General features: G+C 41.7%; 1 protein-coding gene across 10 annotated transcripts in view; it reads right to left on the bottom strand.

Moving 5' to 3' along the window:
* Positions 1-15752, bottom strand: part of KTN1 (kinectin 1) — a 96190-nt gene that overhangs the window by 37293 nt on the left and 43145 nt on the right. For 6 of the 10 annotated variants that reach the window (XM_019550872.1, XM_019550869.1, XM_019550868.1 and 3 more), the window contains exons 7-20: positions 14577-14717; positions 12266-12372; positions 10640-10772; positions 9337-9424; positions 8853-9019; positions 8347-8427; positions 7190-7227; positions 5828-5918; positions 5461-5529; positions 4760-4797; positions 4541-4631; positions 2162-2230; positions 947-981; positions 724-814 (exon numbers count right to left, since the gene is read on the bottom strand). In XM_019550872.1, coding sequence (XP_019406417.1) covers positions 724-814; positions 947-981; positions 2162-2230; positions 4541-4631; positions 4760-4797; positions 5461-5529; positions 5828-5918; positions 7190-7227; positions 8347-8427; positions 8853-9019; positions 9337-9424; positions 10640-10772; positions 12266-12372; positions 14577-14717 — 1239 coding nt within the window. The remainder of the gene's footprint in view (positions 1-723; positions 815-946; positions 982-2161; positions 2231-4540; positions 4632-4759; positions 4798-5460; positions 5530-5827; positions 5919-7189; positions 7228-8346; positions 8428-8852; positions 9020-9336; positions 9425-10639; positions 10773-12265; positions 12373-14576; positions 14718-15752) is intronic. The other 4 variants (XM_019550874.1, XM_019550873.1, XM_019550866.1 and 1 more) reach the window with 1 other exon arrangement.

Below are 15752 nucleotides of genomic sequence, written 5' to 3'. Positions count from 1 at the left end.
AGCGCAGGCCCAAGGACCGAGCCCTGGGGGACTCTGCTGCAGTCTTTCCCTCCCTACTGGTGTGCTCACCTCACCCCAAATTTTGGTATCATCAGCAAATTTAAACAGGGTGCTTTTCACCCCGTCATACCCAAGCAGAAGTTTCAGTAACTGAGTTTGAAGGTTATGGGCAAGTCAATATGCCTAGAATAGTGTTCAGTAAGCTGGGGGCATAGCTTTCTGGCCAGCTACAGAGAGATATCATTAGGGAGGGTTTTCAGCAATTTTTCAGCCTTCTCAGCATTTTAACATATTCCTCCTTTTTCAGCTGTGGACAAATATATTTAGGGGGATGGTGGTTTCATGTTGAAACAATTTGCAGTTTACTTCATCCCTCAGACTACCAGTTAGAATAGAAAAGTCTTAGCCACCTCAATTTGCAATCACTTTCCTTAGCTAGAGACTTGTCCCTAGTCAAATAGGCCCTTAAGATGGTTAGTTTTTAATCTTTCAAATAGGATATGTAAATCAGATTTCTCTAAGATTCCTTATGTTAGTTGAGAGCAGGGAACACCATCAGCAGCAAGTGAACATTTTGCCTTGAAACGGAAGTCAGTCATGTTCTTATTGAAAGGAATGTTCTGAAACTAAAAGTTAAATATACACATGTTCTATTATGGGAACTGCTCATCCACATACTTCCCATGGGGAGAGAGGGAGAATAATAATAGCATGTGGTTTTACCTTCAGCTCCTCCTCTTTATTAGCCACTTCTATGAGTCCTGCCTCAAGCAGCTCTTCAACCGTCTTTATTTTATCATCCTTTTCTCTAATACTGAGATATTAAAAATAGAAGTTACAAAGCACTCTTCATGAAAAGGCATTTTACACAGACAAAAGCATCTTACCGCCAAATAGGACCATAGAGATATTTTTGTATTCTTGAGGAGAAACAAAAATGTCTTACCTTCTTTCCAAGTGCTCCAAGAGCTCTTTGTTAGTCTACAAATTAAATATATATACACATATATATTAGCTGGATCAACCAATATATATTTGAGATTTGTGTTTGAGATCTTAGTAACAGAGAGGACTGGTTAGCACCAATGTCTCTAGATTTTTGAACAAATCTTTCAAAGGTAGAGTCTTTGTGGTAAGTGGCCTTTATGGTGCTAATTGGAAAGAATGATTTAAAGACCTGTAGAGATCGTTTCATTCCCTGGCAAACCAACTTTTGTACTCTTTACCATTAGTGACCAACAAGCAGCAAGGAATTTTGGATGTCAGACCTGAACACTGTGAGATGCTAAATGTTCCCAAACCTCAGTGACCTCTTCAGTGGGAATTAAATGGCAGAGCCTGGGATGCAGTTCGCCCACATCCCAGAGGAGTACCTTAATCAAACAGAATATTGAGGGAAGTGAGAGTGCCCATCTCCTCTCAACAGTGCTCCATAACAGACTGTCTGTTTTGTCTCCTTATGTAACAGAAAAAAATTGTAAATTTCCTAATTATTTGCGAGTAGAAAAGTCATTTCCTGGCCAGCTCTCTTGCCCCCTCCTCTGGATCATGGAACTGCTTCAACCACCAAACTATTCATTAATCATGGGGGTCCCTTTCAACCAGTAAAAGACTTGTTAGTACTATTAGATTCCCACACACAAATTTAGGTTTTGATGAATCAAAGGGTTCTGGGGGGGTGGAAAAAAAAAGTGTCAGCAAGTTGCCTGGCCAGCTCTAGAAAGCAACATGTCATAACAACAGTGGCCACGGCAAAACTGTTTTGGAGTAGAAAGAGCAAGGCCTGCGACGAATGTGTCAAATTATTTTCTTTAGCGATGTTTTCTACAGGCAATCACTGACTTGTGTACTTTTTTCCTGACTTGCCAAAAATGACAGAGCTGAGAAAAGGCAAGAGACTGGTCTGCAGGGGAGCAGGAAGCCTCTCTCTGAGCATCTTTCCATGGGATTTCTAGACTGAAACACTGTTGCTCATGCTCACAGGGCTTGGGCAGAAAGGGCCTTCCCTCGTACAGCAGTGGAACTACAGCCCTAAGAGCTAAGGGTCATGGCGATGACTTTTCAACACCACAGTGCTCATCTATTCTAGGGAGTACTGCCAATTGCAACAAAAGTACTGAAGAGCAGCTATTAAATAAGCCGTGGAGTGTATAGACTGTACCTGCTCAGATAAGAGAACCTGTAGCTTCTGCATTTCCAGCTGCAAAGCTTTGTTTTTCTCCTTCACAGCCTGGAAGAGAAGGAAATAGCAAGCTGTCAGGTCAGAACTGCACATGCAACGCTTTTCACTTCCCCAACATGAACCATGTGGTTCATTTTAAGGAGGGAACTTGTGGCAGGGGCTGCTAAGCACACAAAGGAGAATGCAAAAAAGTTGCGTTTCCCCCCTCCTCTTTTTTTTTTTTTTTTAAGCTTCCTCTGAATATTAAGACTTGTCTCTCAGGCAGTCAAGAGCTATTAATATCCCATGTGTGCATGTGGATCTTCCTGTCCCTTGTACATGATACAGTGAAATCCAGTCTTCTTCCAAAAGCAACCTCCTCCTCTGTGCCATCTCAAGCTACTTCTGATGAGCAAAACAGTTATTCAAGGAAGCAAGCATGCCAGCGTTGCCTCACCAGCCTGTGCAAGCTAAATATTTATAAACACCCAACACCTGGCATCCCAAGGAAGAGAGCTACGGCTGCAGTCTACTGCACTCTCCAGCTGTTGAAGTAGATGTCTGCAAAACACAGCTGCCTTGGAGATTCACTGAGGCAATAAACTAGTTTCTCTCAAGAGCCTGGCAGAGAGAGAGCTCTATCATAACTGGCAAATCGAGACCTCTGGAAGAATGCTCTAGGCTGCACTGTGATTTCAGCAACGCTGGCTTCTAGAAAGCATCCTTATCTCCATCAGTTAAAAGATTGCTGTGTAGACTCTTGAACTTTCCTAGATCCTGGAACCAGCTTCGTGCTGTTGAAGGTTCACACGTCCGTTTGATTAGGATGAGCAAAACAGTAAAAGAAGCCTTTGGTTTAAAGACAGAGTCAGAAGATAAATGGCACTTTAAGGTTTTTATTTTCTGGGCCATTACAGCAGAACCCAGACACTCCCCAGGGTTTGATTTCTTACCCTCCTGCAATGATGAGGGATTTGTGAGGTATCCAGGAGCAGACAAAGCCACAGCAAGCAGCTGAGCATGACTGCAGCAGTATCCAGCTGAGTGGAGAAGTGGTGCCCTTGAAATAAAAGCTGCATATAGGCCAAGCCACTCATCTTTAATTCGGCAACCTACTGTGAACGAAGTGGGTCTGGTTCTACTGTATTAGTGACACTGGTACTGGCAGGAAACCAAGTCACCCCTAAAGCCTCATTCAGCCTAGACAAAACACTCTGAGAGGCCTTTTTGGAGGTCACTAGTTTATCAAAGCTTGAACACATTTTACAACCATTTGTCCATAATTTGCCTACCTAGTCATATGTGCCAAACCAAGCAGAAACAAGGACTGCTCACCAGCAGCATGGACTTTCAAGCTAAAAGTCATGTTTTGGATCCTACTTTAGATCCCCCGCTTTTGCTAGCCACTTTCACACTCCTTAAAGATATGTTTGGGACTTCAAAATATTCCAAAAAAGTCTACCTGCCTCAGACCTTCACAAGCAAGTTTAGACAGGAGGGGAACACCACCAGCAAGGAACTCCAGGGAAGTGATTAAAAGTTAATTTATTTTAGACTAATTATTTCAAAGTAATTTATTTTAAACTATTTGAAAGAGCTGCTTGAGACTGGAATGCCCAGCACCATTCCCTCCTCCATGAGCAATGCTAGGGTGAGTGCTGGTAACAATTCTGCTCAGAAACAGGAACCAAGAACACTATCCTATGCAGAAGGAGCTGTCTATAAAGACGGTAGCTTCAAAACCCTGCTTTGTAGCCAACCAAATTCAGAAACAAGGGATGTTTGAGGGGGTTTGCTTTTGTTTTTCTCCTGTGTACACAATATAAAAACAAAATAGCTCTTCATGGAGGCATTCACATGTCATAGCGATATCTTTAAACAGCTTAGCTCTTACGCCACCACAAACTTTTTTTTAAAATTAAAAACAACTCTCCCCTTACCGCCCCCCCCCGCAAAAAAAAGACCTCAACCAGGCATTTTTACATATAGATAAGAAAAAAAGTTAAAATATTTGCCTGTGATCTAATTACTTGATAATCTCAATAATAAATGCACACAAATCAGGGTTCATCAGTTTACATTTAAAATGGGAAGCACAGAAAAACTAAACAACTTCCTCTTTACAGATTTCATTGGAGACGCTAGACTTCTGACTCGTAACAAATGCATTTAAAATGGCTTAAAACACGTATTTACTCCAATTGCACAGCTTTACTCCATCAACAGCACCATCACAGCATTATATATTCTAATCCAGCCTTAGCTTTTGAAAGCATGTGTGTGGCTCCACTCCACAGATTAATGCATGGCTATGAACCAGAATCTCAAAAATCTAAAAAATGTATTGAAAATAAGCATAATAGCCGCTGTGCACAGTACCTTAAATTCTTCTTTTGTGTTTGTAATCTGAGCAAGGTCTTCTTGTAGCTGCTCTTCAAGTGTTCTTATTTTGTCATCTTTCATATGAAAACTGAGACAAAAACAGTTAAAAATGCTTTCTTCTCTCTCATGTACTTACAAGAAGCCTTGATTCAAACGAGTTTAAAAAGAGAGAAGCACTAGAAGTTGTTTACCCAACATTGGATTTATTTTATTTACCTTTTCTGCATCCTTTCCAGTTCATGGGCAGCAGCAGCCTACATAGAAAGAGGATTAAGTAGTCTTAACATGCATCACATGATTCAATCAACTACATTCTCCCATATTAAAAAGCAGGAGCAAGTCATTTTTACAAGTTCTCCCAGTACATCAGCCTCAAGTGCAAGTAAATGGGTCATGCCATATTCACAGGCTGTACGCTCACACGTTTCACATTTACTCATTCAACAACTGGTAATTCTCAATGGTATTCTACCATTTCCTATGGCTGTTCGAGTTATAATTAAATACACAGAAAGAAAACAGTGACCATGGACTGAAATGTTAAGGGCCAAATTTCCTATAACTGCACAGGGAAAGATGATGTTTGTCATAGATTGATTCATGCAAGTCATAGGAATGTCATTCACTACTGCTGACAGCATCTTGGAAGGATACCTTTGAAGATTTAAATGAATCTTTAGAAAGAAGCAATTTACTCTACTGGGTTATTAAATCAGATTTAAAAAATGAACACAATTAAAAGGGATTTCCTCAGATACTACGTTTCGCAGAATTTATCACTGAGTTGCCCAGTTTGGTAACCTTTATATTTCAATAAAGCTACTCTAGAAGTCTGATAGGAATCAGCTGCTCTACTTGCAAATTAAGGTACGACTCAGCATGAGCATGGCAGAACATGGTCATTAAGCACTGCTTACCTGTTCATTTGTCAGAGCCTGTAACTTCTGCACTTCTGTTTTCAGGGATAAATTCATATTCTGCACAGCCTGAAGAGGAAAGAACCAATATATCTGCTTTTTAAATATGGATCGCACTCCAAGTTTGTCCCTGTAAGCACCTCTCAATGTTTTCCTTAGAGTTTCCCATTTTCATCAAGAAAACCTCTCCAACCCTCTCCGACTTTACCATCACCTTGCAGCAAACTTGGATCCTGTTCCTACCATCAGGTAGGAACTCCTACTCCTGTGGTAGTGGATGCAAAGATCTGGCCTATGGAGTTCCAATCCAAGATCAGAGCCTCCAACAAGCTTGCTTTGCAGTCTTTCTTTAATGTGTATGCTTTACCTTGAACTCCTCTTCCTTGCTAGTTAAACTGGCATGTTCATTAGCCAACGTCTCCTCCATCTGCTTTATCTGTTTGTCCTTCTCTGAAACTCTGTATAAACAAACCATAACAATAATTTGTAATAAGACATGTTAGAAAAAACTATGTTTAAGCGTTAAGCTGCACTTATTGATTCAAGCTGCAGCAAGGCAGATGCAGATTAAATCTCAGGGGAAATTTCCTAACTGTCAGAGCTGTAGGACAAATGGAACAAGCTGCCCAGGAGGTTTTCAAGGTCCTCTGCTGGAGGTTTTCAAGAAGTGGCTCAATGGGCACCTCTCTGGGAGAGTTTAAGGCCAGCAAATCCCCCATCTGTGCAAGGGTTGAACTACTTGACCCCTGAGGTCTCTATAATTATAAAAAGGAAAAGTATACCAGTCCAAGCTCCGGCCTGCTAAAGTTATTCCTGTTAGCACCATGGTTTTGGACATCAAGGGCTTCCCACTGGGATTTTAAATCCTCTAGGCCAGGGGAAATCAACCTTTTCTGGCTGCAGGCCAGAACGATTCACCCCAGGGTGGGCAGGTAGTCAGATGCTAGGACCCACCCACCAGCTACCACTTGTCCCTGTGGTGGAAGTGGCGAAAGCCACCTGCTAAAGCAGAGACGGGCAATTATTTTGGGCAGAGGACCACTTACTGAGTTTCCACAAGCCATTGAGGGCCACGTGACAGGCAGCCCAGGGCAGATTAATATTAATTTTCTAAATATTTTAAGGGCCTTGTGGGCCAGCTAGAATGGTTTGGCGGGGTGCGTCCGGTCCCCGGGCCACATTTTGTCCAACTCTGTGCTAAAGCCACATATCTGCAGGCCAGATACAATGGTTCTATGAGCTATATCCAGCCTGTGGCCCATAGGTTGCTGACCCATGCTATAGGCTCATCAAAAAAGTTAAAAGATGGGCATTATAACCACTCTGTCCCCTCCCCCAAAATGGAGCAGATCTAGCACCAGGGCTCAGCCCAACTACTGACTCTGACAGGCGCACACATTCCTGCACACTGCACTGCTCTTTGCATACAACCAAAAGCAAATAAGAAAAGAAGCATTCACTTCTGAGTAACAGACAGAGCAGCATACAACACACTCCAAGTCAGGGGTGGGGTGGTCCAGGGAGGGGAAATCCGGGAGGAAGAGGTTTCCCAGCTTCTAAGAGAATCACACAATGCAGGTTTGGGGGTTTTTTAAACCACTATGTAACAGCATTTCCTTAAGGAGTCTCTTTCCTATGTAGCCAGCTCACATTTAAGAAGAGTGTGTACACACAGGGCAGGCAATAAAGCCAGCAACCTTCATAAACACATGAGGAAATGAATCCTTACACTTTGTGTAGTTCTTCTGCCAGGACTGAAGCAGAGGTCTGTAGAAGGAGGGAAAAAAATAGCTGAAAGTAAAGCCAAACCCTTGTCTACACTGAGCCAGGAACAGCATCTGCTGGACTTTAATTTAAAGATATTATAAACTGACATTGTCAATCATAAAAAATTCCTGGCAAAAGGAAATATGAAATAGTGTAAACGCATATTAAGTCCCTGACTACATTGGGCCCAGAAGCCAAGGCATCTTCAGTGGAAAGCAGAACTCTTGTTGGACGCTAGTGAAAATCAGAATGTGAAATAAGCAGCAAATACTCCTCATAGTAAAGGCTCTTACAGACATAGTGCACTAAGAGATATTCAACTGGCCGCTTTCAGAATGTAATGCACTCTGCAGTGTATTCTATATTAACAGCAGCTTTGTTTGATAGATGTGATGTAGGAATGAATGGTATGAGGACAGCAGAGGATGTTTTTCTCTAGCTAACATCTATCCATGCTGGCACATGAACAGCCAACCAAGAGATTTCTCAGTTGTCTGAAGACAAAGAGGTGCACTGCATTGAGTCTGCTCCCTGACAGTCATCTCAACAGAGCAGACTTGCTCATTATCAATACACCAAGCAAGGGGTGTCAAGACCTTTTCCAAAGTGTTCTGCATTCCATTTGAGGGTAGACTGGATTCATACTGCAGAGCAGCGCTCCCCCTAAACTGTGTGGTGTGCAGTCGCACAGGTGTGCTCATGCTGCACTACCAGGCACGCCTGCATGGCCACACAGCTTAGAGCAAATGCTGCTGCAGAGTCGCCACATACCTCTAACTGAAAAGGCTCTCATATCTCTGCGTCAAGTACCATAGACTCTTCTCATCCAGTTTCTCCTAGCCCCTAATCCCAGTACTCACCGAAAGACAATCACCCCCACACATACGTTTCCTCGCCTCCCAACTAAATAGTACAGAACTGATTTTTTGCCTCTCTAATGTCAGCAGCGTCAAAATGAATGCGACACTCCTGAGCTATATAGCTACAATATATTTTGTCATACTGTTCTTCAGACTCCTTAAAGTGTACTTGCTATATTGTAGGTACTGTTTTCACATGTTAACTGGCTTTTTAAAGAACATTTCCCATTTAAGATTGCAAACCTGAAAAAAATCTTACAAGGGGGTGTACCTGGGCTGCCATTTGTGAATGAAACTTTTGAAGCTGAGTTTTCAAAGCCTCGTTCTGCTCCAACAGCTCCTTGGGAAAGACAGACACAAAGAAAAGCAGGTTTATATCTGCCACTGGTGAAGAGCCCCTGAGCAGTGATTAACCAGGAGGTTTTAGAAAGTTGGGCATCAGGATTTTACACCTGAGACTCACTGCTCAATAATAATATTTTTCTAATTACCAAGTCTGAATAATATTGGGTGAAGCTACAGAATGGCAGGGAATGTCAACATGCAACATAAAAATGTTCCCTGCTTCTCTAAACCACACAGCAGCAAGCTTTATGGAAACCAATATATCATCAAAATATCACACTGAGTTGTGAAATGATAGTCTGGAACAAAGTATATTCATGCTTGTATTCAGCTACAACGCTCTGTTAAAGCAGCATTAAATATCACTGTGCCTTGTTGTGTGTGAAGGAGGGGGGGAAAAGTCACATGCTACTGCAATACCTGAACCTGCATTTGCATAGACTCCTCTGCAGTGACTCTCTTCTGTTCAGCCTCCATTAACTGCAGCATCCTTTGCTCCAGCTGCTGTTTAGACACCATTGTATCTGTGAGCTTACTGTGTAAGCTCTGGATTTCATTGTCTTTGGCCACAAGCTTATTCTGCACATCTATGGCATAAAAATAAAAACTGTGATGAAATGCATAATTTGGGGAGGGAGGAAGAGGGAAAATTAATTAGAAGACTTCCGTTTCAGCAGAGGCATAACTTATTTACTCCTCGTGTTTAAAACAGCCATCATTATTACTGTCACGTTAAAACATACTATCTTCCTACGGCATAAGAAGGGGTATTTCTGAAGTCTTTCCTTTACATTTTCCTACACAGTCTAACTTATCTGTCCAATATATCAAGAACGTCCTTTGTACACTTTGGAAAGATGAAGCACAGTATACCTAGGATCTGGAGAAAAAAGTTCTCTCTCACCTTGTTGTGCTGCTTCATGCTCTGCTGTTCTTTTCCTGAGAAAGGTCTGGATTTCCTCCCATCTTCTCTCAGCTTCCTGCTGTTGGACCTTAGATTTTAAAGTTTGGGGTTAGAAAACAAGGGTTGGTGTTCAGTCTTTGGGATATGTTTAAGAGCATATCCCTACTCTTTAGTGTCCTTTCTAAAACCTTATCCTGTGGATGGCAGAACCTGCCACTCCCACTGAAAGCCATGTCACATTGGAGCCATTTAATCCCAATAAGCCTCACCTCAAAGGAAAACCTGGCCTAATTTCTCAAGTAAAGTCCAGACAACACAAACTACAGGCCACTAGCAGATGGATTTTTACAGCTAAAAAGATACCACTTCCCATTACACGGTTAGGAATGCCAATCAGAATCTGAAGTGGCCAGATCTTCTACAGACTGACATTAACTGCAATTTGATCCAGCTCTACAGGCACCTCTCTAGTGAGAGATACACCTGGGTACGGCTAATGAGAGAAATCTCCTTTCCAAATTATTTTTTGGAAACAAGTTTTGAGTTTGTACCTTCACAGACAAATTTTCAATAGGAAAAGCTGAAGGTACCTGGAAGAAAGGAGCTCTCACTATGTCAGTAACAAGAGGTAAAAACAAAGCCAGAATCTTACCCATTTAACCAATACAGCATTTTTTTTTCAATTTATATATGAAGAACAAAAGGACATTTAACCAATGCATGATTCAGCCAAGGGCAGAGCTTTCAATTATTGCAGATACTATTTCAGCAATGTTCAGCAATGCAAGTTAAGAATATATTTTGCTATAAACGTATTTTACTATACGAGTATTGTAGTTCAGAAAAAAATATGGAAGTGCTTGAATTTTCACCTAGAGAGGAAGCAGCAAAAGCCAAGCTTGCAATGGACAGAAAAAAAAGTTAAAACCCCTCTCCTGTGTTTACTCTCTTATAGGCTATCATTGTTTTAGGGACAATTTTAATTTAATTTGACAAAAATTGAAGCGACCTATTTCTCACTCCTCAAAGTTTCAGAAGCAAGGTTTGTTCGGCAAGCATCTTTTACTGGACTAACTATATTAGTGGGGCCATAACCATATGCTAGCCACAAACACAACTTACCCTTCCACAGATTGGCTCCAAACAAGGTATTGTTACCAACCAAATCTTGCTTTTCATTTTTCCTCCCCTCAGCCACTACAGCTACTTTACTGTGAAGTCTCAGAGAGCATTCCCATTCAGAAAACTACAGGCAGAATTAAGGGCACGGCAAAACCAGAGGGGCAGAAGAAAATGAAATCACCTTGAGCTGAGCGACTGCTTGCTCAGCATTCTTCTTTTGGAGTTCCTCTTGCTGCAATTTATTGTTCTTCTCCCCCAGTTCATTTACAAGCCTGGCATACTCCTGGCGCAGTTTGTTCAGCTCAGCAGACTGCCTAAAAAATAAGAATTTTTATGCACTCTTTCAAGGTTTCAAGCAACAGTGCAATATTGGCAGGCACTCAAATATCAACAAGTCTGACTGCTAAAGCACTGGAATGGGACAACATTCACTGGCATCTCAAAAAGCAGTAACCCCAGTTAGCATCTTTGGAAATTATGCATATGGAAAACAAGTGCGTAAGTTGCTGGGGCCATGAGCTGTATATACCCTGTCCCAGGTGCCTGGGTACCTGTAGCACAACAGAGCCCTGCTTGTAGCTTTATTTGGACCATAGAGCGGCACTGCAATAGAATTAACATTTCTCCACTGGGCAGGACATAACTTAGGAGATGGAATGACTCTGCTGGTCACTCCTCTTAGAAAGCCTCCAGATATCACATTGTGCCACCTATTATTTATAGTTATCATTTAACCCAGCATGATACCCCAGTAAAAGAGGATTTAAGTCCAGAAGTATTTCAGCTTCTCAACATACAGGAACAGTGCTTTAGCTGCATATCATCTGTCAGACACCAAACATGTTTATACTTCCTCTTACTTGAGAGGCAGGTCATCCAGCATTCTCATTATCTGCTGGTGATGCTTGCACCAGAGATCAAGGTTTTGTAAGCAACACTCCTCTACTGCCAGATCTGAAGGGACACTCAGGGAAGTGACAGCCTTTACCCCAAAGTTTCTGCTTTTGTAGCTTTATATCCTTGTTACCTTTGCATCAGGTTATATTCCAGATCCCCAGAATAGATAGAAGCTTAGGGCTGGAAGAAACCTCAGGAGGTTATGCAAGTCCAACCCCCTGCTCAAAGGAGGACCATCCCCCAAGGCTCTATCTAGCTGGGTCTTTAAAAACCTCCAAGGACAGAGATTCTACAACCTCTCCAATAATCTGACAGATCACTAAAACAAGGTAATATGGCATGACAAAAACTACAGACAAAGGCATTCCTAGGATCTCAGGGGCAATAACCATTCACAGGCTATCTGAAGACAGGGCGTTTCAGGCTGTGAAAACCTACAGGAAGATATCAACAGAGAACCAGGCAAAGAAGCACAATAGCAGTCTGCAGTTAACTTCTGGGGCATTTTCTTAGGTGACCAAGAATTTATGGTCCAGACTGTCAAAAGTAACCAGGTGATGTGGGTTTTCAATTTGAAACACCTTGAGGGAACGGCTTTTCAGAAAGTCCTAAGTAACCATCCTTCAGAAAAAGAAAAACAGGACCCTCTACAGGGTCTCAAATGGATGCAAACTCATTAATCGCTTCTAAAAACCGTGAGCTATGTGCTTTGTCCTCTAAGTATCAGAATAGGCACTCCTAGACCATCAGTACACACCCACATAAAAGTCCTGATTCTGGAGACGAACGCCAGTATAATTTATCATTCAGTGGCAACTTAAAATGAAAGTGTGGTGGCCAGAACAATTCTTCAAGGGAAGCCTCACGTTTAAAAATCCAAAAAGGTAGCTCCAGGGAGCTGACGACATACTTGCTTTCCATTTGGTTGGTAGAAGTACTGACAGCATCTCTCAGGATACCATTTTCTTGTTTCAGGTGGCTTATCTCAGCCTCCATCTGCTCACGAAGTTGCTGGAACTGGAAGGGGAAGGGGGGGAAGGAAATCAATTAATATTGTAACATTTCCCCCCCCCAGTTCAAAAAAATAACTTTTTTAAAGAATGGCTATAGTGTAATTAAAAAAAAAAAAAAGTGACCATGGTCTTAAGGAAAGAAAACTTATTTGGAGAGCTCCTAGATTTTGCAACACATACCCCATGACCCCACTGACTTAGATCCGCTGGGCTGAACCAAGAACAGCATTTGTCTCACATACCAGCATACCCACTGGAATGCATGGACCACTCTCATAGAAAAACTGAGCGTTCTTGGTTGTGTGACTGCCTAATACAAAGATGTTCTAAACTCCTTTTACAGTAGGATTTTGTACAAACGTCATGACAAATTATTTCAAAACAGAAAGCAGGCAGAGAGGTTTAAAGCCAGAAGGAAAACAGAGTGTGAATCTCTGGTGCGTGGACAGTGTGTGCAAACTCCAGTACATTAAAATGGCTTGAATTGGGTCTTCATTTCCAAGATTCTTATCTAGTTGAGATGCAAAGAAAGCTAGTTTATGAGCCAGATCTCTTATTTAGGCAATGGTGAAATTTTACTGCAGCCTGAACAGAGTCAAACTGACACAGCTGCCTTGATTATTTAAAATGAAACTCAGGAGGCATGATTCAGCATTTAAGAATGAGGACGCCATGGATCAGATGACAGGAGGTCTGGCTGCTGCAAGCTACTAGCTTGATCCAAAACCCTGCAACACACGCAACTTAAATATTCTCTTTCCTCCTCTATTGGTATCAGTCTTTTACAGACAGCTGACACTGTTTCCAGGACCTAGTTACATCAGATAACTAATTCATCAATGAGGATTCTGTTTACAAAAAAGTGTTTAAGTGTTTGTCCAACAGCTGAGATGGAAAGGACCAGAAACTATGGGAGAACAGCACTGACATAGATGCCAAGTTGTTGGGTTTTTTTTATGATGTACAACTCTAACGGTCCCATGGAAAACAGAGCCCACCAAAAAATCCCTGCAGGTAACCAGAAGTCCTGACAGTCACTGCCAGCCAAACTGGCATCCCCTTTCCCGCAGTCTGATTCCCAAAGGATACCAAGCAGGGGGCACATATCTGGAACATCAGGAACAGAAAAAGGTTGCATTTATATTCACTCTTCCAGTTTCTGTTTCTAGGTGCAGATCATCAGAAGCTACTACCACAGTGTCCAAATAGTTCCCCCACCACATCCAGATTCAGGAACCTCTTGAGTACCAATACCAATATAGCAACAGCCTCTAGCCCTGGAGAGTGTTTTTTTGCACCCAAACCTGAGAGAATCTGCTCTCTGAAGAGAAATAATGAATAAGCATAATATATATATATATATATATATATATTTGTTAAGCTTAAAATGTCTGTAGCTCTGGTGGAGGGGGAGGCAGTGTTAGGTAAACAGAATAATTGCTAGAAATGAATGTTTAAATCAATTGGTATAAATCCAACCATACTTTGCCCTAAAAAGCTTATACCAACTTTAATGTGACTTACTTTGCCTCCAATTTTGATGAAGCTAAAACTTTTCTTAGCTTGCAGTGATAATATAAATTAAGGACAGAGCAGAGGGTCTGGATAAGACAATCCTATGGTAGAGTTAGGCCTTCGCAATTCTCAGTCAAGTGCTTTGCTAGTCGGTGCTATTTTACTATATAAATATATACATCTCCTAACCTCCCTATTCTGTAACGCATTCAGTTTTAAAGACCACTTTGCATCTGGTATGTCATCAGCAGTGAGTGGCTCACAGTGCTGTTACAGTTATAAGGGCCATTTTTCTGAATCTGGCGAATAGAGCTATACTTTGCACCTTAAACTTTAGCAGTAGACAACAGAAAGCGTCAAAGTGAGTAAGCAGACCGTAGACAAGCTGCCTACCATCGCTCATTTGGAGAAGAGGGAAATGACAAAACAGAAATAGGAGGGTTGGAGTGTTATTGCAGCCATTAAGAAAAGACTTGGCATATCCCAGGAAGCAGGAGGCTTTCATTGCCTGTCTTTAGCCCTACATAGCATTAATCAGATTTGCCCCCACAAACTGCTAGAGATTCTGGCTAGAATATGATGCTTTCATTTCTGTATCACCCAACCAGTGCTACACTCTCTACTAAAGCACGCTCTCAGCACTAGCTAATTTGCACTTGAACTCAAATCCGAACAATTTTGGTGAAAATGCACCTTTATCTTCATCTGCTGGGCTTCTTGATAGCCAACATGCATTTTACTCTGAAAAGTACCATGTTCCTTTTCTAGCGTGTTGATACGCTCTCTCATCTTAGCTGTAACCAAATTGTTTCTCTCCTTCTCCGTGACAAGCTCCTTTGGAAGGAAAAAAAAAGTATAAGTAATGTCCCCCTTCCTGCAACCTCCTAAAGATCAGCAGGCTATACATTATTAATTAATCAAACTAGAACAAATCAGCATTCTTTACTATAGTAGTAGTCAAGCAATCAACATGGCCTTTTCAGTAGTTTTGTAAGAATTTAGCAGCAACACAAATTTCAATTTTTAATTAAATTGGGCTTTACAATGAAAACAAGAGTTTTTGAATTATTACTATTATTATTTCAGAGTAACTAGAGCAATACTTTTATTACACTTGGTCAAATTCTTCTCTCCATTCTATGCATATAGTCCGACAGCGATTAACTAAATTGTACAGGTATAACTAAGAGCAGAATATAATTTTGCTCTGAACTGAATCAGGAGAGCTCAGCTATAGGATTGCTAGAAACCTATAATGCATTTCTGATCAAATATGTTGTATATTACAGATGAGCTGAAAGAGGAAGTGAAAATGAAGTTCAGCCAAATGCCAATAACCCCCCACAAGCCAGGGGGCTTCAGTACATACCTTCAGCATTACATCACATATTACAGCTTTAACTCTCAAGAAGCAAGTTAATCTATAACCACTGTGTTATTTATAAGGCCAAATAGTATAAGTGGGGAGTCACAGTGCAGCGCAGGCAGCTTAAAGCATTATCAGATGAGTACTTGGATTGGACTTGTGTCAACAGCAGCAGTGGGCGCAAGCTCCTTTTTCTAAACCGAGGTGACAGTCACCTCAAGTCTTCTAATCCTCCACCAGTCACTACCATTCTACCCTGCTGGTTTCTCAGTCCCCCTTGTATTTGAGTTACTGTGCTCTTCTGCAGTCTTTTCAACCTTTCTGACTGCTCCTTTAATGTTTTCCATCATTTGCTCTTTCCTTTCATTCTGCCTTGCCAGTGCCGTAACAAAAGGGGCACCCAAGCGAGGAGACTGGCCAGGGTGCCAAAGTGAAGGGGCAGGGTGTGGGACAGAGCCGCAAGCGGCACTTTTGCGGGGGGGGGGGGTGTGCAGGGACAAGGG

The sequence above is a fragment of the Crocodylus porosus genome, unplaced genomic scaffold, assembly GCF_001723895.1.
Source record: "Crocodylus porosus isolate Cpor-Errol unplaced genomic scaffold, CroPor_comp1, whole genome shotgun sequence".
NCBI classification, from domain to species: Eukaryota; Metazoa; Chordata; order Crocodylia; family Crocodylidae; genus Crocodylus; species Crocodylus porosus.
This window is presented reverse-complemented; position numbering and strand designations above follow the sequence as displayed.